This window comes from Scomber scombrus, chromosome 23 (assembly GCF_963691925.1).
Source record: "Scomber scombrus chromosome 23, fScoSco1.1, whole genome shotgun sequence".
In the NCBI taxonomy this organism is placed as follows: Eukaryota; Metazoa; Chordata; class Actinopteri; order Scombriformes; family Scombridae; genus Scomber; species Scomber scombrus.
In genome coordinates, this window is record NC_084992.1 from 483,381 (window position 1) to 501,036 (window position 17,656).

At 43.1% G+C, this 17,656-nt stretch overlaps 4 protein-coding genes and 1 long non-coding RNA gene across 8 annotated transcripts in view; 1 reads left to right on the plus strand and 4 right to left on the minus strand.

Moving 5' to 3' along the window:
- The window catches only part of LOC134006094 (zinc finger protein 271-like), a 100,395-nt gene that overhangs the window by 47,714 nt on the left and 35,025 nt on the right, over positions 1-17,656 (minus strand). The window lies entirely within an intron of this gene.
- Positions 113-5,805, minus strand: asgr1a (asialoglycoprotein receptor 1a). Its single transcript, XM_062445223.1, has 8 exons — positions 5,605-5,805; positions 5,064-5,171; positions 4,835-4,924; positions 3,903-3,968; positions 3,712-3,804; positions 2,638-2,792; positions 1,886-1,995; positions 113-379 (listed from the first exon to the last, which is right to left on the minus strand). Exons 1-8 carry the CDS (start codon positions 5,660-5,662, stop codon positions 223-225), a joined length of 837 nt encoding a protein of 278 aa, XP_062301207.1. The 5' UTR covers positions 5,663-5,805; the 3' UTR covers positions 113-222.
- LOC134006135 (asialoglycoprotein receptor 1-like) lies at positions 5,670-11,946 on the minus strand. The gene is made up of 9 exons (XM_062445224.1): positions 11,873-11,946; positions 11,041-11,157; positions 10,843-10,926; positions 10,543-10,641; positions 10,098-10,157; positions 9,916-10,008; positions 8,922-9,076; positions 7,619-7,728; positions 5,670-6,834 (listed from the first exon to the last, which is right to left on the minus strand). Exons 2-9 carry the CDS (start codon positions 11,117-11,119, stop codon positions 6,678-6,680), a joined length of 837 nt encoding a protein of 278 aa, XP_062301208.1. The 5' UTR covers positions 11,120-11,157; positions 11,873-11,946; the 3' UTR covers positions 5,670-6,677.
- Positions 6,664-13,138, plus strand: LOC134006168 (uncharacterized). 4 transcript variants are annotated; one of them, XR_009927912.1, is made up of 6 exons: positions 6,664-6,761; positions 8,843-9,091; positions 10,874-11,001; positions 11,582-11,668; positions 11,792-11,970; positions 12,442-13,138. It is a non-coding gene; the product is annotated as an uncharacterized LOC134006168 (long non-coding RNA). The 4 variants fall into 4 exon arrangements; XR_009927911.1 differs by having other exon boundaries at positions 11,792-13,138; XR_009927913.1 differs by having other exon boundaries at positions 8,843-8,951; positions 11,792-13,138.
- On the minus strand, positions 14,530-17,445 carry LOC134006154 (cytochrome b5 domain-containing protein 1). The gene is made up of 4 exons (XM_062445246.1): positions 17,322-17,445; positions 16,562-16,638; positions 16,252-16,470; positions 14,530-14,760 (listed from the first exon to the last, which is right to left on the minus strand). Exons 1-4 carry the CDS (start codon positions 17,443-17,445, stop codon positions 14,530-14,532), a joined length of 651 nt encoding a protein of 216 aa, XP_062301230.1.

Sequence of the window (17,656 nt, forward strand, 5' to 3'; positions counted from 1 at the left end):
CGCACACACACACACGCACATACACAATGTACTGTAGATACACACACACACACACACACACACACACACTGTACTGTAGACACACACACACACACACAGAGACACGCTGCAGTTTGTTGAGATCAAATGATTTAATGTTGTGTTATTACAGTGTGCAGTGGATGAACACGTGATGCAAGCAGTGTGTTGTGGGCGGAGCCTGTATGGCGTTGGCGCCGCCGATTAGCTGCGCTGGCCGTGTCTCTGGCAGACGTAACGCATCTTGGTGGAGCAGTGCAGATCGTTGAGGCGTCCATCATTGTGCAAGTGAGCGCAGTCCTCGTCTCCGCGGCCGAGGCCGTGATGTGTCCAGCTGTCGGGCTGACCGGGCATCCAGCGCCTGAGACAAGAGATCAAACATTAACACTGCAGGGTCCTCTTTAATGTGTGCTTAAAGACAGCTGTGATTAATGTTGGACACCAGATGGCGCCAGAGTACTGCTGTAATATCTGAGTACTGTCATTAACCTTTGTGTCATCCTCCCGGATCAAATTGACCCCGTCTATTTTGACTGTTCTTTCTTTCCTTCCTTCTTCCTTCCTTCCGTCTGTCCTTCGTCCCTCCCTCCTTCTTTCTCTCTATCCTCCCCCCTACCTTCCTCCCTCCTTTCCTTCCTCCCTCCTTCCTTCCTCCTTTCTTTCCTTCTTCCTTCCTTTCTTCCTTCCTCCCTCATTTCCTTCCTTCTTCCTTCCTTCCTTCCTCCTTTCCTTCTTTCCTCCCTCATTTCCTTCCTTCTTCCTTCCTCCCTCTTGCCCTCCTTCCTTCCTCCTTTCCTTCCTTCCTCCTTTCCTTCCTTCCTTCCTCCCTCCTTTCCTTCCTTCCTCCCTCCCTCCTTTCCTTTCCTTTCCTTCCTTCCTTCCTCCCCCATTCCTTCCTCCTTTCCTTCCTTCTTCCTTCTATCCTCCCTCCTTTCCTTCCTCCTTCCTTCCTTCCTTCCTTCCTTGACTCGAGGACAACAGGAGGGTTAAAACAAGGTCAGGTACTCAAGGTCTAAAAATGTGTTCACATGTCTGGGATTGTAGGAGTTAAAGCGTTAAATGTGATTTGAGCGTAATTATATTAGTTCAGTTTGTGTTATTTATCATTATTTTCATTATTTTCTGATTATTTTACATAAACCAACCAAACAACTTATTAATTAACCCTCCTATTGTCCTCGAGTCAAGGGAGGAAGAAGGGAAGGAAGGATGGAAGGAAGGGAGGAAATAACGAAGGAAGGTAGGAGGAAGGGAGGGAAGAAAGAAGGGAGGAGGGAGGGAGGAAGGAAGGAAGGGAGGAAGGAAGGAAAGAAGGACAGAGGAAAGAACGAAGGGAGGAAGGTAGGGGGGAGGAAATAAAGAGAGAAGGAGGGAGGGAGGAAAGAAGGAAGGGAGGAAGGAAAGGAGGGAAGGAAAGAAGGAGGGAGGGAGGAAGGAAGGACAGATGGAAGGAAGGAATGGAGGAAAGAAGGAACAGTCAAAACAGACGGGGTCAATTTGACCCGGGAGGACGACACGAAGGTTAAATCAAATCTTAAAACTCATATCTACAAACTAGCTTTTACCTGATGTTGTTTTTTCATTGTTACTATCTTTTTATTTTACTTTATATTATATTACTTTATTTTTTTTATTAAACTTTCATCATCTCCCTACTGTATTTCATTTTCTAGCTTCATCTTAATGTCGGCCTTGTTACTGCTCTGCGTTGTATGTCTTTGCTTTGTATTGTACTTCCTTGCTTTGTGTGTCAAAGCACTTTATAAACTCTTCTGCTTGTTTTCTGTTTCTAGATTGAAGGTTTGAAGATTCATTTTAAAAATCTCTGCCGTTTCTACAAAGAGAGACTGATGACAGACAGGCCAACCTGCGGTTAATGATGTACGGTGTCTGGTTGACCCACTCCCATCTCCCTGTTCTCTCATCGGTCAGGCCGACCCAGTGGAAGGCGCCCGTGGTGTGACCCGTCACAAAGTCCTGGACCAGAGAGACAACCAGTCAGAGACACACAAGCAGACATTTAGCTGGAGCTGACGTCATTTTATGAGACTCCCCAAAATGTGGATAAAGGTGGGCTAAAGAATTTGGTTTCTTTCCAACCTAACACTGTAATATATATTTACATGCAGATGATATCTGTTTCTATGTAAGTGATATCTATTTATATGCAAATTGTATCTATTTCTATGCAGATGATATATATTTCTATGCAGACAATATCTATTTCTATGCAGACGATATCTATTTCTATGCAGGTGACATCTATTTCTATGCAGATGATATCTATTTCTATGCAGATGATATCTATTTCTATGTAAGTGATATCTGTTTCTATGTAAGTGATATCTATTTCTATGCAGATGATATCTATTTCTATGCAGATGATATCTATTTCTATGCAGATTATATCTCTTTCTATGTAGGTGATATCTATTTCTATGCAGATGATATCTATTTCTATGTAGGTGATATATATTTCTATGCAGATGACACCGTTCCCTTCAAGTCCACCACAGACCACTACTAGTTTTTCTTATATCTGAAATTACACATTTGTGGAAAAACAGCAGCAAAGGCAAAAAGAAAAATAAGCTGAGACAGACGGACAGATTGTCTCACCCATTCCTCGTCAGTGTTGAGTATGGCCAGGTGAGACTCACGTCCATTGCACCAGTCTCTGGCATCATGCCACGACATCGTTACCTTGCTGAAGTAATAACAGCTGGTGGTGAACACGTTCCAACCCACAGGACAACAGGCGGCCCCCGCTGTGCCTGAGAGACACACAGGTCAAAAGGTAAAGAGAGAGAAATCATTCTTTAACCCTCCTGTTGTCCTCGAGTCAAGGAAGGAAGGGAGGAAGAAGGAAGGAAAGGAGGGAGGTAGGGAGGAAGGAAGGAAGGAAGGGAGGAAGAAGGAAGGAAAGGAGGAAGAAGGAAGGAAAGGAGGGAGGGAGGAAGGAAGGGAGGGAGGAAGAAGGAAAGGAAAGGAGGGAGGAAGGAAGAGAGGAAAGGAAAGAAGGAAGGGAGGCAGGAAAGGAAGGAAAGATGGAGGAAATAAGGAAGGAAGGAAGGTAGGAGGGAGGGAGGAAAGAAGGAAGGAGGGAGGGAGGGAGGGAGAAAGGAAAAGAGGAAGGAAGGAAAGAAGGACAGAGGAAAGAAGTTAGGGGGGAGGAAAGAAAGGGAGAAGGAGGGAGGGAGGAAAGAAGGAAGGGAGGAAGGAAAGGAAGGAGGGAAGGAAAGAAGGAGGAAGGGAGGAAGGAAGGAAAGAAAGAGAGAAGGAGAAAGGGAGGAAGGACAGATGGAAGGAAGGAAGGGAGGAAAGAAGGAACAGTCAAAACAGACGAGGGAGGACGACACAAAGGTTAATGTGGGAACTTTTGAAAAATTAAGAATATTTTGAGTAAGAGACATTTTTTTAAACTTTTTTGCGGAAGTGGGGAGTATGTTTGAAAATGAGGAAACGTTTCAAGACTATAGATATTCTGAAATGTTCGGACAGTTTTAGAAAGCAAATGCATTTTCAAAAAGTGGGGACATTTCTGGGAAAGTGGGATGATGTCAAAAATTATCCTTTTTTGGGGGAAAAGGGGACATGTAAGAAGAATGAGCCTTTTTTTGAGAAGTGTGGGCGTGTCTAGGGAGTGAAAACATTTCTGGGAAAGTGGGAACAAGTGTGTTTGTGTGTGAGTACCATTGTTCATGTAGCGTTCGAAGGAACATTTGAGTGTAGCGACCGTCCTACTAAGAGTGTCTAGAACTGAGAGCTGCTTCAGGGCCTCCGATACTGAACACAAACACACACATACACAACATAGATGAACACAGTGTTAATACATTACAGTTATTATAACTGTGATGCTCAGGTAGGAAGTATTGTCACACCTGAAGACAGCTGGTCCCTGTTATTATCCACAGCAAACTTCATCCGGTTAACTTCTTTAACTGAATCTGGAACAGAAGACCAGGAGGTTCTGAAGAAGGATACTGAGCCGATTCTCCTCATAACAGCCCCTTATTTTATTTATTCACCTACGAGTCCATTATCATCTCTTATGGCGCTTTTCCACTACACAGTTCCAGCACGACTCGACTGGACTCGACACGGTACCAGGAACCTTTTCCATTACTATAGTTCCTCCTCAACGTGAGCGGGGTCGTCATAGCAACGCTGCATTAAACTGCCTTGACATCGTTTTATACGTGACACAAAACACATAAACAATGGAGGACATGGAGGCGATAGTGTACTTGCTGCTGTATGAGGCTTTCTGACTCACACAAAGCAAGAGAAGAGAAACAAATCGCTGTAACGCTGTTGTTGGTATTTAAATGCCGGGTTTGATTCTTGTGTCAGACGTCGGCCCAGTTTCCTTGTTGTCTTCTCTTCCTTCCTTCCTTCCTTCCTTCCTTCCTCCCTTTCTTCCTTCCCTCCTTCCTCCCTTTCTTCCATCTTTTCTTCCTTCCTTCCCTCTGTCCTTCCTGTCTTATTTTCCTCTCTTCCGTCCTTCCTTCCTTCCATTCGTCTGTCACTCCTTCCTTCCATCTTTCCTTCCTTTCTTTCTTCCTTCCCTCATCGCTCCCTTTCTTCCTTCCTTCCTACCTTCCTTCTTGTCTTATTTTCCTTTCTTCCGTCTTTACTTCTTACTACGTCATGCTCATGACTCTTCCAGTGACTCTCTGACCAATCAGTGGCCGGCAGTCTGGTGAGGTCACATTTAGTATCGGCTCGGTCGAGTCGAGTCGAGTCATGCTGTGTAGTGGAAAAGCGCCATTATACAACCTTCTCTGACTACAGGAACAGACAGGTGTGTTACCTGAGGTGAGCTGCAGTGCGGCACTCAGTGAATCAGTCAGGTTGGCGACAGTTTTCTCCATGGACCACAAACGGTTTGACGTCTTTGTGTCTGCACATACACACGCATGTAAATATGGACAGTGCAGCAGTAATTAGGTCATTACAGACATTTAAATAGCATATCTACATTGTGTGTTTGTGTGTGTGTGTGTGTGTGTGTGTGTGTGTGTGTGTGTGTGTGTGCTCACTGCTGGCTCCCACAGCTATGATAAGAATCAGGATGAATGCAGCCGCCAAACCAGGAAACAACCAGCGTCTGAGCCTGGAGACACCGGCGAAGGAGACAGGAGACGGTTCTGACAGACAGACAGGTGAGTCTTTAATCTGACATTTACATCTGACACAATGGATAGTATAACAAGCTTTTAAAATACAACACATTGTTAAAGATGAAACCAAAAAGCAGTGTGTAGTCGGCTCACATTTCAGATGTCTATGAGTTGTTAACAGCTCCACCAAATAGTGATTTTTTCCCTCTAAACTTCTCACATGCTTTCATTTCAATAAATGTTCAAATGATCCAATATTTCAGCAACAATCAAAGATTAGAGAAAAAGTCCAAAAACTGAAAACACATTTGTGTATCAGAACTTAGTTTTTACTGTAATACTGCGTACTACATCACTCATAATACTGCAGTACTTTTACATGTAATGGAGTATTTTTCTCATTTGTAGTATTAGTGAAGGATCTGAGTGTCTCTGCAGGTTGAAGGACAGACAGGTTTACCTTTGTTCCAGAAGGAGCTGCTCTCGTCTTCAGTGTCATCGTGGTATTCAGTCGTCATGGTGATGTCTGCTCCTTCAACCTCTGTGACTCCTTCTTCTTCTTCTTCTTCTTCTTCTTCTTCTTCTTCTTCTTCTTCTTCTTCTTCTTCTTCTTCTTCTTCTTTTTCTTCTTCTTCTTCACTAACAGACAGTCGAACTCTCTAATCAGTGAGCTGAGCGGTCATTGCCCACCAAACGAACTTTGAACTGGAAAACATGACGTGTGTGTGTCTGTGTGTGTCTGTGTCTGTGTGTGTGTGTGTGTGTGTGTGTGTGTGTGTGTGTCTGTGTGTGTGTGTGTGTGTGTGTGTGTGTGTGTGTGTGTGTGTGTGTGTGTGTGTGTGTGTCAGGCTAAACTAAACTATATCAACAACTAGAAAAAAAAACTCCACCTCAAACAAAACAGCATTTGCAGCGTTTTAAACAGAAGGACTGTACCATCATTTAAAGGGAGGGGGGGTTATGTATTGTAGAGAACGCGTCTGAAATGTTTTGATGAGCAGGACGAGCAGCACCAATCAGCAGCTCCCACGTATTGATGTTGAGATATCTTAAAGTATGACTGACAAGAAAAAAGCTTCAAATTCTCTCTGAAATACTGAGTCAGTTTTTACCAATAAGATCATACAGAAAAGAGATTTATTTACATGCTTTATTATCAAGATGAATTGAAGACATTCAATCTAGAACCAATGCAATGAAGAACTGTTGATTATAAATCCGTTTGCCATATTTTTATTACTCAATCAACAAGTAAAGAAAGTTTTAAAAAGCAACAACAGAAGTTACAATCAGACAAAAGCCTACTCAGCAACTTTTTCACTCTTTGATTTTGTGAAATTTGTAGCTCAACCATAGACTGTATATATAATGGACGTAACATCCGTGACGTCACCCATTGGTTTGTGGACTGCTGCTCGGAGGCCAATAGTATCGGATCTGAGCAGCGCCATCTTGAAAATTTAAGTTACTTCCACGTTGGCCTCATTGCAGAGGACCGGAACTCCCCACCTGATTTTAACCCAGTTTCTCTGTTTAGGTGCTCCGACTGAGTGACTGGCAGATGTAGCTCATGCGGGTGGAGCAGTGCCCGTCGTTGAGGCGTCCGCTCGTGTGCAGGTGAGCGCAGTCTTCGTTTCCGTGACCGCGGCCGTGCTCAGTGGAGCTGTCAGGCTGACCGGGAACCCAATGCCTGGAAAGCACAGAAACAACAAAGACGCGGTACAGAACATGTTTAACCTTCGTGTTGTCCTCCCGGGTCAAACTGACCTCGTCTGTTTTGACTATTCCTTCTTTCCTTCCTTCCTTCCTTCCTTCCTTCCTTCCTTCCTTCCTTCCTTCCTTCCTTCCTTCCTTCCTTCCTTCCTTCCTTCCTTCCGTCTGTCCTTCTTCCCTCCTTCTCTCTTTCTTTCCTTCCTCTGTCTTTCCTCCTTTCCTTCTTTCCTTCCTCCATCCCTCCTTCTCTATTTCTTTCCTTCCTCTCTTTCCTCCCTTCCTTCCTTCCTTCCTTTCCTTCCTCCCTTCCTCCCTTCCTCCCTCCCTCCTTCTCTCTTTCTTTCCTCCCCCCTACCTTCCTCCCTTCCTTCTTTCCTCTGTTCTTCTTTCCATCCTTCCTCCTACCTTCCTTCCTTCCTTCTTTCCTCTGTCCTTCTTTCCTTCCTTCCTTCCTCCCTTCCTTCTTTCCTTCCCTCCTTCCTTCCTCCCTCCTTTCCTTCCTTCTTCCTCCCTCCCTTCCTCCTTTCCTTCCTTCTTCCTCCCTTCCTTCTTTCCTTTCCTCCCTTCCTTTCTCCCTCCTTTCCTTCCTTCCTTCTTCCTCCCTTCCTTCCTTGACTCGAGGACAACAGGAGGGTTAAAAAGGTAAAAGGTGACTCTGACCTGCCCTCTAGTGGATGTATTGCTAACTTAAAGGACACATGGAAGTATTTAGGCAGTGATGGTTACATAGTTTGAAAGGCAAAATAAAGACGTGAGCTTACTTGCGATCCATGATGTACGGTGTCTGGTTGACCCACTCCCACTTTCCTGTTCTCCAGTCACTCAGACCAACCCAGTACCACACATGATTAGCATGCTGGCTCACGAAGTCCTGGACAGACAGCAGAGAGACATCAACTCTATTTCTGTTACGTTACATGATGTCATGACGCTGGTGGCATATCCCTTGAGGCTGTTAACATCTTGTTAGCTCCATCTTGTTTTAGCTTCTTGAACCAAATATTCTCTGAATGTATATAACCTTTATCATGTAATGTTCTGCATGTTATCATTCTGTTACCGTCTGGCTTAAACCAACAGTCAGGAGCCGAAATGAACATTCAGTGTGTTTATGTGTGTCTAATGATTCCTCCTGTTCATACTGACCATTAGAAGATCCCTTCATAATGTTTACAATGGAAGTGATGGAGGACTATATCCACAGTCCTCCTTCTGTGGAAACATGGATTTAAAAGTTGATCTGAAGCTAATATAAAGCTTCAGCTGTCTGAAAAGAAAGAAAGAAGAGGAAGAAAGAACAAAAGAAAGAAAAGACTGAAAGAAAGAAAATAAAAAAGAGGAAGATAAGAAAGAAACGTTTAAATGACACACTGTGGATACAGTCCTCCATCACTGAACACTGTTGATATAAACAGGAGGAATGATTACAGAGAGGAAACCCTCTTTACTGTTCATATGGACACCTGGTTAACACCATAGACTGTATATAAGAAATGGACGTAACATCCGTGACGTCACCCATTGGTTTGTGGACTGCTGCTCGGAGGCCAATAGTATCGGATCTGAGCAGCGCCATCTTGAAAATTTCCGGTGCATGCCGGGAAAAATAAAAACAGGGATTCTACTTATATGGGCATCAGGAGGAGCATGAGGCGCCCTCCTGAACCTGTGAACCAATCAACCTGTCAATCACCACGTAGCCACGCCCTAATGCATACCCTGCTTTATCGTCACATATAAAATCAGGGAGGCCAAAATGTCCCAAATGAACATCATACTGCATTGAAGAAGGCTTTAAACTAGCGATTGAGACCATAAACACATTTTGAAAACGTTTACTGAGGTTAGAAATCAAGTGAGAAGTTGGTGAATTCTCCATTGACTTGTATAGAGACGGAAGTCCTTTTGACACCAAAACGGTCGCCCCCTGGTGGCCTTTTGATAGAATGCAGTTTTAAGTTACTTCCTCGTTGGCCTCATTTCAGAGGACCGGAACTCCCCGCCTGGTTAACACACACTGGGAACACTGGGAACACTGTGCTGAGATCAGGCCGGCTGTCTCACCCATTCCTTGCTAGAGAGGAAGATGACCAGGTGAGCTCCATGTTGGTCACACCAGTTTCTGGATTCGTTCCAGGAAAGGTAATCGCTGCTGAAGTAATAACAGTTGGACTCCGACCGATCCCAACCCAGAGGACAACAGCCACCAGCTGCTGAGCCTGAGAGACAGACAGGTACAGGTACAGGTACAGGTACAGGTACAGGTACAGGTACAGGTACGGGTACGGGTACAGGTACGGGTACAGGTACAGATACAGGTACAAGTTCAGGTACAGGTACAGGTACAGGTACAGGTACAGATACAGGTACAGATACAGGTACAGGTACGGGTACAAGTACGGGTACAGGTACAGATACAGGTACAGGTACAGGTACAGGTACAGGTACAGGTACAGATACAGGTACAGGTACAGATACAGGTACAGATACAGGTACAGATACAGGTACAGGTACAGGTACAGATACCGGTACAGATACAGGTGACTTAGCCTTCGTGTCGTCCTCCCGGGTCAAATTGACCCCGTCTGTTTTGACTGTTCCGTCCTTCCTTTTTCCTCCCTTCCTTCCTTCCTCCCTCCCTCCTTCTTCCTTTCCTCTCTCTTTCCTCCCTTCCTTCTTTCCTTTTTCCATTCCCCTTTCTTCCTTCCTTCTGTCCTTCCTTCCTCCCTCCCTCCTACCTTCCTTCCTTCTTTCCTCCGTCCTTCCATCCTTCCTTTCCTTCCTTCCTTCTTTCTTTCCTTCCTTCCTTCCTTCTGTCCTTCCTTCCTCCCTCCCTCCCTCCTTCTTTTCCTTCCTCCTTCCTTCCTTCTTTCCTTTCCTTCCTCCCTTCCTCCCTCCCTCCTTCTCTCTTTCTTTCCTCCCCCCTACCTTCCTCCCTCCTACCTTCCTTCCTTCCTTCCTCCTTTCCTTCCTTCTTCCTCCCTTCCTTCCTTCTTCCTCCCTTCCTCCCTTCCTTCCTTGACTCGAGGACAACAGGAGGGTTAATGTGTGTACCTACTGTTGTTGATGATGCGTTCAAGGGAACATTTGAGTGTGTTGACGCTCTTGCTGAGGTTCTCCAGCACTGACAGCTGCTTCAACGCATCCGACACTGAACATGCAAACAGAACCAATACAGTTTATAAGAGATTAGAGTTTATACAAGATGAAATATTATACTGCACAGTAAGTCAGACAGACCTGAGGCCAGCTGGTCATTGTTTTTCTCTACAGCAAACTTCAGCTGGCGAGTTTCTTCAGCTGCTCAAATGACAGAAAAGCATGTTAATACATAATACTGCAGTACTTTTACTGTAATACTGCATACTACATCACTCATAATACTGCAGTACTTTTACTGTAATACTGCATACTACATCACTCATAATACTGCAGTACTTTTACTGTAATACTGCATACTACATCACTCATAATACTGCAGTACTTTTACTGTGGTAGGATTTTCCATGCAGAACTTTTACTTTGAGTAGTATTTCTACATTGCATTATTGGTACTTCTACTGCAGTAAAGGTAAACCAAGTATTACATATATAGTTGTAAATCTGTCTACATGGCGTTTTCGTGTGTGTGTGTGTGTGTGTGTGTGTGTGTGTGTGTGTATGTGTGTGTGTGTGTGTGTGTTACCTTGAGCGTGATGCAGTGAGGTGTTCAGTGATTGGATGATATCAGTCAGGTTGGAAACAGTTTGCTCCATGGACCCCAGGCGATTCGACGTCCTTGTGTCTGATCACACACACACACACACACACATACACACACACACTGTTATACACACTAGATATTTTTCTTGTCGGGACATAACGTACTTCTACTTCGGTAAATAATCTGAATACTTCTTCCACCAGAGCATACATTAATATATTTTACATGCTGTTATTGTGTGTGTGTGTGTGTGTGTGTGTGTGTGTGTTTGTGCGTGCTCACTGCTGGCTCCCAATGCTATGATCACAATCAGGATGACTGCAGCCGTCAGACCAGGAAACAACCAGCGTCTGTACCTGGAGATGCCTGAGAGGAGGACAAGCAGAGTCTCTAACAGGCAGACCGGTGGAGACACTGTTCAGGACCCATGATGGTGTAAAGGTGAAGTTACAGTTCATAAAGTCACAGTCACACAGATACCTTTGGCCCAAAAGGCGCTGTTGTCCACCTGGTTGTCATGAGGGTAGTCGTTGGTCATGGTGACGTAGGGTGAAGACATTGAGTCTCTGAGTCTGAGCTGATTCACTGTCAACCAAACTACAGTCAAGAATTTAACAGATTAAACTTCAAAATATCTGAAATATATAATATTAACACGTAATACTGACAAATATACTGTCTGGTGTCCCATCAGGGATGATTATAATGAATGGATTACTATTCACTGGCAACACAAGCTGCCAAACTGTTTTAACCCTCCTGTTGTTCTCGAGTCCTCTTTCCTCCCTCCTTTCCTTCCTTCTTCCTTCCTTTCTTCCTTCCTTCCTCCCTCCTTCCTCCTTTCCTTCCTTCTTCCTGCCCTCCATCCTTCCTTCCTCCCTCCTTTCTTTCCTTCTTCCTCCCTTCCATCCTTCCTTCCTCCCTTCCTTCCTTGACTTGAGGACAACAGGAGGGTTAAAGTTAACAAATGAAGAGAATGTCCTAAATGATATGAAAGACCTTCCTTGTTTTATGAATGAAGGTTGAAGCAGCCATCTGTGTGTGTTCGACCAATCAGAGGTCTTCCCTTCCACCACCTCCACCTTCCTCCAGCAAGGACTTTTTGGAGGTAAAATCTTCCTGGAACCTAATTTAGACCGTTTTACTATTTCATTATATTCTGTCTGTACATAAATCCAACGGTTGTTATCTCGTCTCCTCATAAAGTAATAAAACCAAACATCTATTTAAGCTTCATAATTTAGATAACTACATCAGACCTCATTGGAAGAAGTCACTCACAGCAAATGACAGGAGAAAAAAGGTTCCTCACCTCGTTAAAGCGTCTGAAACAGTCCAGCAGGACAGAAGATGAAACAACACGATGTATCCTGAGCTGAAGATTCGTCCAACGTCGGCAGAAATAAGAAGGTTTCTTATGCAGGTTTCACATTTGCAAATTTCCAGCTCAGTTCCGCCCTTTAATCAACAAACTGTCCGGTCATCATTTCGGAAATTGATCTGGATCTGGCCCAAACGTTTCATAACATTTTTCACAGCTGCAGGTCTCTGCTGAGGAGTCTGATTGGTTCTGTCTCCAGTGATTCACACTACTTCCCTTTTTATTGTAGCAGTTTTTCGCAATAGAAAACCATCCTCAGTCAACACTTCCTCTAAATGAACTTACATGTACAGCAAATTCAAAACATACTCCACGGGAATCATTCATTAAGTTTTATAACTAAGTTGCCGAACAGAGACTCTTACCCTTCTACTTTTGTCGTAATAAATCTTTAAACTCATATCTAAGTTGGCGTGGTCTTTGTTAGTGAAGAGTTTAATAAAGCATTGATTGATCAGTGTATAACATATTCAGATGACTATTTTTTTTATCTTCAACAGTCACCTGGATGTTAACAGCAAGATGTTGGAGATCTTCTACCAGTCTGTTGTTGCCAGCGCCATTTTCTTTGCTGTTGTGTGTTGGGGCAGCAGCATCAGAGCCAGCGACACCAACAGACTTGATAAGATCATCAAGAAGGCTGGCTCTGTACTGGGTCTCAGGCAGGAGTCTTTGGAGACCGTGGTGGAGAGGAGGACACTGAATAAACTGTTCTCCATCATGGACAATGACCAGCACCCTCTCCATCATGGACAATGACCAGCACCCTCTCCATCATGGACAATGACCAGCACCCTCTCCATCATGGACAATGACCAGCACCCTCTCCATCATGGACAATGACCAGCACCCTCTCCATCACACAGGCTGCTCCAGCTCCGCTGTCGAAGGGACAGATACAGGAAGTCTTTCCTGCCTCATGCCATCACACTGCATAATAACAGCTAAAAACTTTGCACTAAAATCAACACTGCCAATCTGTTGTATATACTTTTGTACATTACATTTTATTTTATTTACTATTGCTATTTTGCTATTTTATTATGTATGTATGTTTTAAAATATTCTTATTCTTTATATCATTATACTATATGTTGTTATCGTCACTGTATCGTCACTATGTGTCTGTGTAATGCTGCTGCTACACTGTAATTTCCCAGCTTGGAATATAAAGTAATAAAGTATAAGTATAAGTAAGTAAGTACTGGAAAGGAGGGAGGGAGGAAGGAAGGAGGGAAGGAAGGAAGGTAGGAAGGAAGGAGGGCGGGAGGGAGGGAGGAAAGGAAGGAAGGAACAGTCAAAACAGACGGGGTCAATTTGACCAGGGAGGACGACACAAAGGTTAAAAGACTTGACCAGACGATGGCGCTAGATTAAAGTCAGAAGATCAAACTTACTAAAAAACAAATTTAATAACAATTATGAGGGAAATAACGAATTATTAGACATATTGAACATAATTATATTGACATTAAATACAACTACTACCAATATAATAATGCTGAATCTCAGCTGAGAGACTTTAGTCTGGTTTTTACGCTGAAGTCATTCTGATGTTTGTTATCTGTTTAAAAAAGTCAAGGCTGGAAGAGGAAAGCAAGACCAGCACAGACCAGATAAGGAGGCGTGAGAAAGTCTACATCCGACCTCCCAGCAGGTGAAGGGAAAGAAAGAAAGAAAGAAACATAATAAAGTACAGTAAATAGAGCTAGATAATTCCTCTTTCCTCTTTCCCACGACCCAGTTTCAACCAATAGCTGTCGAGTATTTCACTCCAAACCAGAGATCAACAGTGCAGCAGTAGTAGCTCTATCTATCTATCCATCCAACTATCTATCTATCTATCTATCTATCTATCTATCTATCTATCTATCTATCTATCTATCTATCTATCTATCTATCTATCTATCTATCTATCTATCTATCAATCAATCAATCAATCATCTATCTATCTATCTATCTATCTATCTATCTATCTATCTATGTATCTATCTATCTATCTATCTATCTATCTATCTATCTATCTATCTATCTATCTATCTTCATTCATAACCGTCTGAGATTAGAGTAAAAACAACTTTTTTTTTGCTGACTCGTCGTGTTTTGTATTTTTAGACAGTAGTTCCTCTTTTTGTTTGTCTGCACTTTGTTATTCTGAGCAATGACATTTAACCCTCCCAGCATCATCAACAAGGATTTACCAGGATTTACAAAACTATCTGTAAACCCTAAATTAGAATGAAGTTGGCTAAAAATGTCTAAATATAAACCTCATCAACACTCAAACCAAAACGGGTCAATTTTGATCCAGGAGTACAAAAGTCACATGTTGACAGGAAGACAACATGAGGGTTAACACACTGTCTTTACAAATGCTTTATTAAGTATTAAGTGTGTTTTAGTAAAAAACAGAAACAGTTTTAAGCCTAATTTCAAATCCTGAGATTAAAATCAAATCAGGAACATTAAAGTCAGAGTTTAAAGATGTTAAACTGTTCCTGAGGTACGAGCCACAAAACAAATATCCTGCCTCTCCTTCAGTAAGCAGGAGACAGTCAGTGTCTGTGAGGTCAGAGCGAGGTCAGAGTTCATCCCTCAGTGAGGTCATCGTTGAAGTAGAGGAGGATGGCGGGGGTGAAGAGGTCCCGGTCCAGACGCAGCTGCTCCAGCTGCTGGTCGTCATCAGGGACGTTGTTCTCGCTGAGCGTGGCGCGCATGTCCAGACTGGCTCCGTCGTACTTCCAGGTGTAGCTGCAGGCGTGAGAGTTGTAGCTCAGGTAACGCTGCAGGATCTCAGCCAGAGTCTCCTCCGAACACACCTGACGACAAACCACAGCTCACGTTTATCAGTAGTTTTCATTTTGGCTGCAACATTATCTTCTTTCAGACATTTCGGCTGCAGTGAGACTGTTTCAGTGAATATTGTCCAGAGTGACGTCTCTGTTTTTAAAGTGGATCTCTGAGGTTTTTTTCCCCTTCAGCTGCATTTAATCAGCTCAGTGTGTTTTTCCTGATGTGGCAGCAACATCTCAGCCTGTTTGAAACAAGTTAAAGCTCATCAGATGGTCTGCTGTGATGTCAGCTGCAGGCAGGAGCTGATTTGTTCAAATGTAATCAAACAGTCTCATTAACAGTGGTGAATCAGCTGCTCCTGTCTGCAGTTTAACATCACTGATCACTGAGATACTGAAACATGTTCTACAGCTTTCTGCTTTCATCCAGTCTACATCAGTATGAAAGATTCTGGAAATACTGTATCTGGGTCAGTGAGGTGTTTTTGTCTCCATGTGGTTTATTTTAAATTTAAAGGGTTAAAATGATAAAATAAACGTATGAATAACTTCACACATTCTTTTTTTGTGGACCCAGCATCAAATTTCTGCTTTTAATCCATTTAGAGAGAATATATTAGAGGATTATGGCAAAAATGTCTAAGTGGTGTAACCATAAAAACTTTGTACCAAATAATTCAACTTGCTTAAAAACAGTAAATAGTCAATAAAACACCATATCAACTAGTTTGGCATGATCTTACATTATAACTTTATATTAAATAAAGGTAATGGAATACTATTGTTCTAAATATTACATTTACTCTGGGTTACCATGGAGATCAGGAACCATTTACATTTATTGTGGTTACACCATTTGACATTTTCAGGAGCATTCAGTCTTAGTTTTGGTAAAGAAATGACATAAAACCAACAAAAATACTAAATGTACATTTTAACAAACTTGATGCTGCTTTTTAAACTAGTTTACCTGATTTATGAATTCATCATCTTACCAACACTTATTAGTCACTGACCCTTATACACGTTCTTTTGTTTTTCAAATATAACTCCAGCTGAGTTTAACCTTCATGTCGTCCTCCCGGGTCAAATTGACCCTGTCTGTTTTGACTGTTCCTTCTTTCCTCCCTTCCTTCCTTCCTTCCGTCTGTCCTTCCTCCCTCCTTCTCTCTTTCTTTCCTCCCTTCCTTCTATCCTCTGTCCTTATTTCCTTCCTTCCTCCCTTCCTCTTTTCCTTTATCTCTTCCTCTTTTCCTTTCTCCCTCCTTCCTTGTTTCTTCCCTCCCTCCCTCCCTCCTTCCTACTACCTTCCCTCCTTTCCTTCCTTCCTTCTTCCTTCTTCTCTCCCTTTCTTCCTCCCTCCCTCCTTTCCTTCCTTCTTCCTTCCTTCCTCCGTCCCTTCCTTCCTCCCTCCCCCCTTTCCTTCCTTCGTCCTCCCTCCCTTCCTTCCTTCCTTCTTCCTACCTTCCTTCCTTGACTCGAGGACAACAGGAGGGTTAAACCTAACATTAATCTCACCTCTAGCTGCTGCTCCTGAGACGTCAGCGTGTTGATGACTCGTATCCACCTGGTCTTCGCCGACAGCAGTCCCACCTCGTAGCGTTGGTCCTTCCACCAGGGCGGACCCACCACGCTGACCCAGTCAGAGCGAGGCCCGGCGGGGGGAACGTGTATGAAGCGCCCCCTGGGGGTGTAGTACCTCACACAGTTAGTGAGCGGGTGAACGTATCTCAGGATCTGAGGACACACACAGTGCAGGTGAACCAGGAGCACAGCTGAAGGACTGAATGATGGTCTCTGATTGGTTGGTTGGGTGGTTGGCGCTCACGTCTTTGGTGTCGGGGTCGAACCAGGAGCTGATGTCCTTTCCTGCAAACTCCATGATGGGTAACAGCAGAGCGTCACCTGCCGGGACACACAGATATACTATATGTTACACTTTTATAAATCAAACATTTTCCTGTGAATTTAAACTTTAACGTGTCAAATATAACAATAAAAGTGGAGAGAAAGTGTTGAAGCATCAAGAACATCCAGAGTATTCAGGTTGTGATGATGTGAAACAGAAGAAGCAGATTTGTGCTACAAGGCTGCGACTCATTATTTTTCATTATCTTTTGTTTATTCTCCAGATTTATTGTTTTTCTGACATTTTAGAGAAAAAAATCTTCTTTACTCTGAGCCGGTTCACTTAGTGCAGCTGTTAACCCTCAACATGGACAGTTATCATTGGCGCTTCATCTTTGTAATGAAGCAAATGAGCTCATATTATATGTTGTGTATGTCCAGTAACAGAAAGTAATGAAGTACAGTTTAGAGGAAGCTGTACTTTATTTGGACTTTTCTGTCATCGTTATGTCTTAAGTTGTGACATTTTTATCATTTGAGCTTTGTGACATTTAAACAGTTAGTATAATTACACATCTGGAGGGGAAATCTCTTTTTATACATGATATACACTATATGAGTGATGTAGTTAAAGTACTGCAGTATTATGAGTGATGTAGTTAAAGTATTACAGTATTATGAGTGATGTAGTTAAAGTATTACAGTATTATGAGTGATGTAGTATACAGGTGAGCTCTCACCTTTGTATTGCGTCATCAGCGGGGTCAGGTCACACACCTTTCCTAATAAAGACACCCAAAGGTCCTCTGCGGTGTTGTGAGTGGAAACCTCTCTGGGGGTGAAGTACTTTGGCCTGTCGGTCATTCTTTAAAATAAACAAATAAACTCACTAACAAATAAACTAACTAACAAATAAACTAACTAACTAACTAAAGCTAAATCATGTTTAAAACGAGCTAAATATCGCAGGTTTGTTGTCTGTAACGGTTACAGCAGCGTTGTTGCCATGTTACTATGGCAACCACGTGGGAGGGAGGGGGAGGGGCCGGTGACGTCAAATAAACGTTGGAATTTA

Coding starts and splice junctions, on each gene's coding strand:
- asgr1a (XM_062445223.1), bottom strand. CDS start 5,662: ATGACGACTGAATACCACGATGACACTGAAGACGAGAGCAGCTCCTTC. Junction 3,805..3,902: donor CAGGGACCAGCTGTCTTCAG/GTGTGACAATAC, acceptor GTTTGTGTTCAG/TATCGGAGGCCCTGAAGCAG. Junction 1,996..2,637: donor TCAACACTGACGAGGAATGG/GTGAGACAATCT, acceptor TCTCTGGTCCAG/GACTTTGTGACGGGTCACAC.
- LOC134006135 (XM_062445224.1), bottom strand. CDS start 11,119: ATGTCTTCACCCTACGTCACCATGACCAACGACTACCCTCATGACAAC. Junction 9,077..9,915: donor TGAACGCATCATCAACAACA/GTAGGTACACAC, acceptor TCTGTCTCTCAG/GCTCAGCAGCTGGTGGCTGT. Junction 7,729..8,921: donor TCCTCTCTAGCAAGGAATGG/GTGAGACAGCCG, acceptor CTGTCTGTCCAG/GACTTCGTGAGCCAGCATGC.
- LOC134006154 (XM_062445246.1), bottom strand. CDS start 17,445: ATGACCGACAGGCCAAAGTACTTCACCCCCAGAGAGGTTTCCACTCAC. Junction 16,471..16,561: donor TCGACCCCGACACCAAAGAC/GTGAGCGCCAAC, acceptor GTGTGTCCTCAG/ATCCTGAGATACGTTCACCC. Junction 14,761..16,251: donor CTCAGGAGCAGCAGCTAGAG/GTGAGATTAATG, acceptor GTTTGTCGTCAG/GTGTGTTCGGAGGAGACTCT.